The 10,253-nt window shown below is 43.0% G+C and overlaps 1 protein-coding gene across 2 annotated transcripts in view; it reads left to right on the forward strand.

Annotated features, from left to right (window-relative positions):
* The window catches only part of IDS (iduronate 2-sulfatase), a 31,050-nt gene extending 24,801 nt beyond the window's left edge, over positions 1-6,249 (forward strand). For both annotated transcript variants that reach the window (XM_054996763.1, XM_054996762.1), the window contains exons 6-9: positions 586-756; positions 2,335-2,461; positions 4,209-4,382; positions 5,094-6,249. In XM_054996763.1, the coding sequence (XP_054852738.1) occupies positions 586-756; positions 2,335-2,461; positions 4,209-4,382; positions 5,094-5,581 (960 nt within the window). In that variant the 3' untranslated portion in view covers positions 5,582-6,249. The remainder of the gene's footprint in view (positions 1-585; positions 757-2,334; positions 2,462-4,208; positions 4,383-5,093) is intronic.
* Positions 6,250-10,253: the final 4,004 nt, after the last annotated feature.

The raw sequence follows: 10,253 nt of genomic DNA on the forward strand, positions 1-10,253 counted from the left end.
CCCAGTGAAGGGGGAGTTGCTGGCTGTCTTTCATGTTTATCGACCTTTAGCTGCCTTCTTAGTAAACAATTTTCTCCCTTCCCAACTACACCGGGAAATTAGCTGTTAGAATGTGGAGAAAGGTCTCTCAGTGTTCATGCAAGAGGTAACAGGAGGCTAGTGGGCCCTGAAAGGCTAACAAAATATATTCCAGCATCAGCTTTCATCAATGTGCATCTATTCAGTCAATGGTTTTTATATTCACAACAAGCATAAAGAAGGGGTGAGTGGCGCAATGTTACAAAGTGAGGCTGGTTTGAAACAAGACCTAATAAAAGAAGCATCGGTTCACTTGGAGTGGGGGAGGGCAACCATTAGCGAGGCAAAATAGGTTTAACATAACACCTAGCCCAGAATAAGCAGATGCAGCCAGGAATTACAGAAGGATATGCAAGACATTAGCGCCGATGTGATTCATCTTCACAGTGAAAATCCACCTTAGCGGTAAGAAGCAGCACTGAGAAACCTGAATGCCTGTAGTTTTTCAGCTTTTGCCATCGCAAGCCTTAAAAGAAGATGCACTGAAATGATTTTTCTTTGCTCCAGGAATTTCTCAAATTGTACCCCCTGGAAAACATCACGCTAGCCCCAGATCCCTCTGTTCCTAAAGGACTACCTTCGGTGGCGTACAATCCCTGGATGGACATCAGGCGGAGGGATGATGTTCAAGCGCTAAACATCAGCTTCCCTTATGGGCCTATTCCAGAAGACTTCCAGGTAGGGGGCCAAGCCCATTCTTCTGCATGCCAGCTGAGTGTTAACTATTTGCCTGGGATCTGAAGGAGGGACAGAGAGCTAAGCTACGAGAGACGAATTACACAAGGAGGAGCACGTGAAGGGAGTCGCAATGTTAGCCAGGAAGCTGAGTTTTAAAAGAGATTGGAAGGCTTTGTCAATTTCCCCCCTCTACAGAGCCAGCAAAGATGGCTCCTCAGAGAGTTTGTTTATTTCCTCTTCACCTCCTAGAAGGAAGGGGAGTGAAACTGACAGAGCCTTCTGGAGGTGAAAAGGAGATAAACAAACCCTCTGAGAAGCATCTTTGCAGGCTCTGTAGGGAGGGGAAATTGACAAAGCCTTCTGTTCTGTCTTTTAAAACTCAGCTTCCCGGCTAACATTGCAACTCCCTTCACACGAGCGTCCTCATATAATTCGTCTCTTGTAGCTTAGCTCAGAGAGTGCCCTATGGCTGAACCTCTGGGGCATCCTTACACAGTTTGCTTGATGCAGTACCATTGCATGCCACTGCTGACCTTGAAATGGGTTGGTAATAAATTAAGTGTGCAAGAATGTGCAGGTGTGCAAGAATGCACACTACAGGCTACTAGAGTCCTTACAGTCTCTTGCAAAGAGCCAGCTGGGAATAGTGGTTAGAGCATTGGACTAATGATCTGGGGACCCAGGTTCAAATCCCCACTCTGTTAAGGAAGCTGTTAAGGAACCTTGGGCCATCACTCTCAGCCTAACCTGCCTTGCTGGGTTGTTGTGAAGATAAAATGGAGGAAGAGAGAGCAGTGTATGCCACTCTAAGCTCCTTAGATGAGGAGCAGGATGAAAATGTAGTAAATAAGTAAAGAAAATCTGGAGTTCCTTGAAACAGTGAGCATAAGGTGGGGGTTACAGGGAGAGCAAAGAAGTCAAGGCCCAGGGTACCCAGATATGTGGGTTGTCTGGAGGGATAAACGGATGAACCTGAATTGCCTGTCCTCTTCTTCAAGGCTTTTTGCTTGTTTTTAAATTTCTACTATCCCTATCCTATTGTATTGTTTATTGAAAGTCCCAGCCCTTGATTGTATTGACTTACCAGCTCTTCATCATTCATGGAAAATAACCTATAGCTTCCTGGGGTATAAAGCAAAGACAGCATTACCCCTATATTGCAGTTATAAGGGTCAGAAGTAGTAGTTTGCCCAAGACCCTCCTGTGAATTCACAGGGGAATTTGAATCAGGGTCTTCCCAAATTCTTACTCTGTGTAATCCAATTTGAGTCTCAGTGAGAAAGGCAGACTTTAAATAAATAAGTGTGGAAATTCAGGACCTTGTGAATTATTCAGGGAGTTTCTCTCTGACATTCAGTTTGAATCAGCTGTAAATGAATCCTTTTATACCAGAATGAATGTAAGGGTTATGTTGAAGGAATGTTCCGGCCCTCTGTTGTTAATAGGACAGCTACATATATTGCAAACAGATCTTCAGTGTGGAAATGCCCGGAGTTCTTCAAAATGGTGGGAGCTTCTTGACAAATAGCTTTAGTAACCGGAAATTACTCGCCTTTCCCTGCTCCATGCTTTTTGTAGCGGCAGATTCGTCAGAACTATTTTGCATCTGTCTCTTACTTGGATATGCTAGTCGGGAAGCTATTGAATGCCTTGGATGACACAGGACTCTCCAATAACACAATTGTAGTGTTCACTGCAGACCATGGTAAGTTCTCTAGCCCTCTTGTGATCCGGGTCCAGTTCATTTTGTTAAAGAATTCTCTCTAGGTATGTATTCCTCTAGGTATATAGTCTGTCGCCACAGCTGATATATTCAACCACCTACGTATTTTTCATCTGAAGTGAGAATGTTTGTCTTCTGCAGTTTCATGAAGAGTTATATGCTGAGTTTGCCACTTCCATTTAGGAAACAAAGCATGCGTCTAGTCCCTATGTTTGTGATAATGGTGCAGGCATTTTCTGTGGGGAACCCAGAAGTACCTTTTACCTGGGATTTCTGCAGCAAGAGTACTTCAGAAATGGCATCCCTGCAGCAGTACAGCAGCAGTCACATATTTTGCAGCCCCTACTAGGCAGGGACTGAGCTATAGCATAGCTTCTGCATTTGGCAGAAAAGCCTTGAAATTAAAGGTCAAGGAGCGGGGAGGAGCTTTGGGTGTCTGTCTGCCTTTATTCATTTCTCTCTCTTTTTTCTCTCTCATTTCTCTCTTCTTTTGCCATATTCAAAACGCATTTTGTTAACAATGTTTTAGCACATGTAAAGACCATTACAATCCACTGGATTTTAGTAAGGAAAAAATGCTATCCTCTCCTCTCAGGAAAAATATAAAACTGTATTTGCAGACGGTGCCTGAAAGGATGTCTGATGGGAATGACTCCCATCGGCCCCTTGACTGTGAGAGTCCTAGCAATACGTTTACACCCATATGAAGCCCTTTCCTGCCCTACCATTGTCACAATAGCCATTTAATGCCCTTTACGGCTTAAGGCCTGCATACTTTAAGGGCCACCTTCTCCTATGAACCTACCAATCAGCTCTGGTCATCTTCAGAAGTCTGGCAGGGTTATTGTGAGAGTAAAATAGGGATGGTCGGAATATGTACACCTCTCTGAACTCCTTGGGAACGAGGGTGAGGCTAGATGGGTGGCAACCCAAGAAAGTGACTTCTTGGTTGTGCCCCAAAACTTCAGTAATCCCTCCCCAGGGTGATTCGCCTGTCTCCCTTTCTCATTGTCTTCCACCACTGGGTGAAGACTTTTGCGTTGCTTTTGGTATACTCCCAGTATCCTCTTATTGGCCCTCCTCCCTAGCTGTCTGTGTGCATTTATATGTCAATATGTTTTTACGGTATTTATATTTTATTTTAAATGTAATTTTAAGGTTTTAATTGTCTGTTGTTTACTGCTTTGGGAACCCTATTTTTAGATGGAAAGGCGGCATATAGATATTTAAAATAAATAAGTAATAATTTGATGTGAAATTAAACTAATATTGTGGATTCTCTGGACTGGTGCATCCCTTTACATTGCCAATTCCTTAGCACTGTTTGACACACGTAAGGGATTAGTTCTCTCGGTCTGAATGCTTTCCGCGTATTTCATTCCCCACACTTTAAATTAGTTTGATATTCTGCCGAGGGAATTGCTTCTTCTTCCCTTACCCCTGGAACAGTAGTGGCTCAGGGGTCCTGGAAGTGTTTCTACAAGAGCTGAGTCTGTGAAAGTGGAAGACACCCAACCCTCTCTGTTATGTTCCTTATAACATTATCAGGAGCTCATCCAGGTTTCCAAATTTTGGCCAAAAAAAGCTGTTTTCAGATTTTGGGGGGAATGACTCATTTTATGGAGCCCACTTCCAAATTCAGCTCAGGGGAAGATCAACAGTGACTGTTTGTCCGCACTGTAGATTGAAATGATGACCTCTTTCTTCACCGATTCTTGATCTCCTCTAGGGTGGTCTCTGGGTGAGCATGGCGAATGGGCAAAATACAGCAACTTCGATGTTGCAACTCGGGTGCCACTGATGTTCTATGTGCCTGGAATGACAGCTCCTCTCTCTTACCCAGGATACAGACACTTTCCTTTCATTGACCTCTTTGACAGAGTTTTGAAACCTCTACCCCAAGGTAAATATTCAACTTTTATGATAGCAGAACGCATGTGAATTATCACAATGGTTCTTGTTGATGGCAGTCACGTGAGAGCGCTTACAGATGCAGTTGCTTTGATCGAAGGCTGAGAGATTTGCAAGAACCTTTCTCCGTTCCAATTTATCAGGAACATCTGTCTGTGTCACATTTTTATCTTTCTACTCCTCTAAATGATTCAGGAAGTCATACTTGCTTTCCTTTCCTCCACTTCATGCTCACAGCAAAATTTTGAAGTAAGTCTGGCTGAGGGATGGTGACTGTTCCAAGGTTACCCAGTGAATGTCATGGCTGCGGAAGGATGGTAGGGGTATCAGACAGTAGGAGTCTTTCCTCTTTAATTGAGAGTTTCTAAAACACACTGTTGCCACCATAAGGCCATTACCATTCAGTTTAGTGAATTCAGTGAAATGTAGGAGTTAGAATGTTGTACTAACGATAGAAACTTGGGTTCAAATCCCCGCTTGCAGTGAAACTTAACGAGAAAGGGCCAGTCATTCTGTCTCAGCTAACCTACATCATAGGATTGTTGGTGAAGATACAGTTGAGGAAGGGGGAAACATATAGATCACCCTGAGCTGCCTGGGGGAAGGTGGGAGCATTAACATAAATAAATAAATTCAGTAAATTTGATCTGTGGGCCTCTTCAAACACTCCTAACTTCTTCTGTAACTGTTTTTCTCCCTCTAGGCAAACCCAAAGAAATGGTTGAGCTGGTTTCTCTTTTCCCAACACTTGCGGAGCTTGCTGGATTACGAGTTCCCCCTCTTTGCCCTGACACTTCATTTCATGTCTCTCTGTGCACTGAAGGGCAAAGCATGGTTCAGTATTTCCCATCTGCTAAAGGAGGACATGAGAGCAGCAGTGAAGAAGGAAAGCTGCACAGGCCGCCTATTGCTTTCAGCCAATATCCTCGTCCCAGCGATACTCCTCAGCTGAACTCTGATTTGCCGCTGCTTAAAGATATAAGAGTGATGGGCTATTCCATGCATACTGTTTATTACAGGTGCACCCTGTGGCTTGGGTTCAATCCCAGCAACTTTACTGTTGACCGGAATGACGTTCATGGAGGGGAGCTGTATTTTGTAGAAAGTGACCCTAACCAAGACCATAATGTCTATGGAAGTGAGACACACGGTCATCTTACCAAAACACTTTGCAGGATTCTGGAGCACTGAGGTTGGGATTAGCTTCCCACGTGTAAAACCTTGCGGCTGAACCAATTGTTTCTTTTTATATAGTTTTGTGTTTCACATAAATACAACTGTAATCCAAGAGATTTCTTTGTGGGGGTCTCTTGGATTACAGTTTGTGCTTGTGTGGAATAAACTCAAATACAACCAGCATTCTTGTGTTTTTGTTTCTAAAAAGTTACTCTGTTCTTTTCTTGTATTTACAGGTTCTTTTTTTTTTAAAAAAATCCCTTTTTATCAGAACATTTCACAGTGGTGTAAAAATAAAATAACTCTAAAATATTTTTTTAAGAACCCTATAAAGAAAGCAAAGAACCAGTGCATGGAAGCAGCTAAGGACTTTGATCAACAGAATCATTATTACGTTTTTTTAAAGTCTTATCTGCAAGAGAGTTTTTTAAATTAATCTATGGAAGGCTAGTTTATTGTATGGGAAATTTCCTGTTCCAATTCTTCCTTCAACCCTAAACACAAAAGTTAGCCTTTGTAAGCTGCTGTGCTCTCAGCCTCTGCAAGCACCCAAGAATTAGCACAAACTTGTACCATATGTTTTCCCTCCCTATGGTTCCAACTGATAGGCAAACTCTCATGCATAATAAAAGAATATTTTCCATTTATGCCATTGCAGAAATAAACCATATTATAGTAATACAGACCAGACTACTTTGGCCCTAGTAAATTGTACCCTTTCTGCTCTTCTCCAGTGCTTGGGCCCTGGCCTCTGCCCACATCTGCAATACAGGCATGATAATATCTCTTATAGTATATGTGCAATGTTGTGGAGAGCCAGTTTAGTGTAGTGGTTAAGAGCGCGGGACTCTAATCTGGAGAGCCGGGTTTGATTCCCCACTCCTCCGCTTGAAGCCAGCTGGGTGACCTTGGGCTAGTCACAGTTCTCTGGAGGTCTCTCAGCCCCACCCACCTCACAGGGTGTTTTGTTGTGGGGATAACAGTGACATACTTTGTAAACTGCTCTGAGTGGGCATTAAGTTGTCCTGAAGGGCGGTATATAAATCAATTGCGATTATTACTATTATTACTGTTGTTATATTTAAAGTGCACTGTAGAAGTGCTAAATTCTATTAAGGCCCATGTGTAGTATTTTTAAAAAGGATATGCACAGCAAGTGTCCAAGGCCGAAAAGTGGGCCCTGAGTGGCCATATTTTTATATTCTTCCTCAGAACAATCTCCCTGTCAACAGGAATTTGCTATGTGCTTCTTTCTCAGAGGACCTCCCCTCTGCTCTGAATAACGTTCTGTGTATAACAGCACATAAACAAATACAAACTGCGTAAGTGATGCCATTAATTTTAAGTTTTATACATCAGGAAGACTGAGAAGCATGGCCTGGCCTTGTCAAACTCAGGCCTAGTGGTCGATTGTTTACTGAAGAGAAAGCAGGGGCTGTTATGACTCCATTAATAACCATGTAGAGTGCTAGTCGGAACACACATTGTTCAACCCTTTGGGGGTTTAGTCAGAAATAAGTCTGACCGAGTCCAGGGGGACGTACTCCTAAGTAAAAGATGCAGCTTTAATATGTTGTTTGGTATTAGCGAGGACTATTTGCATTAGGGGCTAGCAAGATATCCGGAGATCAACTGTAAGCCGCAGTATGAGTACCAGTTTGCCCTCCTCTGGTGCCTGTGTCCGTTTTCATTTGTCTCACAAGAGACCTGTTTGCTAGACAATGTGGTGTAGTGGTTAGACTAAGTCTAGGAAAATCTTTGTTTAAATCCTCACTCAGCCATGATGGCTATTGGGTAATCTGGCCTCTCACTGTCTCCCAGCCTATTGTACTCTACAGGGTTGTTGTGAGGATATGTCAGTCAACCTGAACTCCTTGGAAGGACAGGAGATCAAGATATTTTCACCAAAACTTCACGCCAATCATCTTCAGAAGCCGAATCTGATTTGGAAAGGAACATGAAGGAAGGTGACTGTCCACCAGAGGACAGCAGTTGCTTAGTTCTGAGGATTATTTTCACAATTTCAGATTCTGTTAGAAATACCATTTCCCCAGCTGCTCTGAATAGCAAATGTATTTTTTCCACTTAAGGTAGGCTTAGTATGTGCCTGGTTTTCAGTGGTGAATAAAAATTTCATTCAGCTATTCAGACAAGGAAGCTTGCTTAAACTGGAAAACAACTGGTTCTCTTCCTAGTTCTTTTTCAAGCCATTGGAGCATTGCAAATGTGAATAATATGTGTCATAAATGTCATAAATGTGTATGGAAAGTGGATGAGTAAAAATTCTTATGGTCTAGAAAAATGTATGGGCTGCTTTGAAGGCCAGTTTAAGGGGAGTACAAATGTACCATTTGTCCTATGTGATAATTTGCTTCATTTGTAAGGTCAATGTAGGAAAATGGGCTTGAGGGGAAAGGGACGATACTTGGGTGAGCAAATGGAAGGAAAATAATGGAAGGATCTTTGCAAATGCAAATGGAATTGGTTCTTTGAAAGATTTCAATACTGTGGCACAATGTCTAATGGTTCTGCTGCAGACAATCACCGCCACTTTTTATCTGAAGCTCCCACACTCTCTCCTTTGTTTCCTTCAGAGAGTCAGCGTAACCCTGTAAATAGCTTGGTTACATATTCTGAGAGCTTAGCGGCAGAGGCCATTCAGATAAATATTATTGGTTGCTCTATTCCTGCAGTTGATATAGTGGGGAAAAGATCCTTGTCTCAGTGCCATAGCTATTTCCAATGCAATCTTTCATAAGAACATAAAAATATAAGAATAGCTGTACCACACTGGAACAATGGTTCGTCTAGTCGTATAATCAACCCTCCCAAACATGGGATTTACCTTAGACACTAGAGGGCAGTATGGGACCCACCAAGCTGTAAGCATGTGGCATCAGTCATGTGATGGGAAGGGGGACCTCATTCATGTTAAAGCCAGATTAGTGGGCAGCAGATCAAGACAAAATGGACAGGAAACAAGCTGAGCACCCAAGAGGTATACCATAAAGGTTAGAATCATGGAGAAATCCTCTCCACTGTTAAGCCACCTTGCCTCACCATCCTGCAGCTCCTCTCAAGTTTACCATTCGCCCAGTGGCACCTCTGCTCTCAGTTCCCAGCCCTTGATATTTGAGGAGTGGAATTAAAAATGGTGTTGGTGGCGATGCTCTATGAATTTCCCCCCATCTCTATGGCAAGGACCACAGAAATTGCGGGATTCCTGGAGTGTTAGTCAGAAGGGATGTTGTATCTATTGACCCTCCACCTTGAAGTGATGTCACATCGTTCATGCTGCTGTAGGTATTTCCCTATGGTAGAGACTATCAAGATTGGGGAAATTCCTAGAACATAATTTGGAAATGATGTCACATTTCCTCGAAACTCCACCCCCCCTTCCCCCAGGTAGTTCCCTGCAAGTCTGGCATTTGCTTGTTCAGGGCTGGAAATCTTAGGTGGCAGATGTGCTATCGTTGCTGTATGCATGTATGCTAGCAGCAGGTCCTTTCAAGAAGTGGTAACAAAATGAAAGAGTACCAGCTCCTGAACTGGCTCTCTAGGGCTGTGCCCTGCCTTTCCTTGGCAAACATGGTTTTCAGCACATCCTTCCTTCAAGGAGCTCTGGGCTTTGCCATGTTGCCATCACAACAACCCTGTGAAGTAGGCTAGGCAGAGATATTATTGGTCCAAGGTCATCTGTAGTGGGGATTAAAACCCAGGTTTCTTTGGTAAAAAGTCTGCCAAGAAAATGTGATGCAACAATCCCCCATGGGTCAGTAATGACTCGGTGCTTGCACAGGGAACTACCTTTACCTTTTTTTCTTTGGTCCAAATCCAATACAACCCTGGCTCTGATTGTATTTCAGGTCTCCTTTGATTGCCACACTTCTGCCATTTATGCTAGCAGTGTACACACAGACTTGATATTGCTTCCTGCATTTTAGGGCATGTGCTTAGCCACTCCACCTGGAGCATCTTTATTTTTAGAACACTGAAACTGTTTCATACCCTTTAGTTTAGATTTCTCCCAACAACAACAAAAATGTGTGCACAAAGTCAAGAGCTAGATAATGGCAGTGTTCCAATGCTGCCTCTGCTAGAGGAACAGGATGTTTCCTTCTCTAGGTCAAAATGATCTCCAATAACAAGCAAGAGAGCACACCAAGAGCAATAAAAACAGACGGCTTGGGGAGAGCAGGAGGGAAGGAGAGAGACAGAATGCAAAGCAAGCATCATAAAATAAATGAGATGCCACTGCTGACCCTCTTTCTCAAGACGGCTCTGGAACAGCTGGAGCAAAAGGCATCTGTCTGCATCAGCAGAATCCGCTACCTGTCTGGCAAGTTAGGAACAGCTACACAGGAGACTCTCAAGCAGGAAGCAGAAAAAAGCAGAGTCAACAAACAGCCTTCGGTTAATAAACCAGCATGCAAGTGAGATTAACTCCATACCCTGATCTCTTCAATTACAGCAGCTTTTTTGCTGTGTAAAAGATGCAGTGTCCAAAACCAAATTCCCTTTTGAACTCCATTTTTTAAAAAATGTTTAACGGGGATCTTAGAGCAAAAGACAGAAGGATGTAGCTTTGGAGTTCTAGGATGTTTACATTTTGCAAACCAAACTTGGAGCTGCATGATCTGCTTGCTGCTTAGCACTAAAGTGCAGCTTCTTTTCAGCTTAGTTGCTT

Source organism: Eublepharis macularius, chromosome 13, assembly GCF_028583425.1.
Source record: "Eublepharis macularius isolate TG4126 chromosome 13, MPM_Emac_v1.0, whole genome shotgun sequence".
NCBI lineage: Eukaryota > Metazoa > Chordata > Lepidosauria > Squamata > Eublepharidae > Eublepharis > Eublepharis macularius.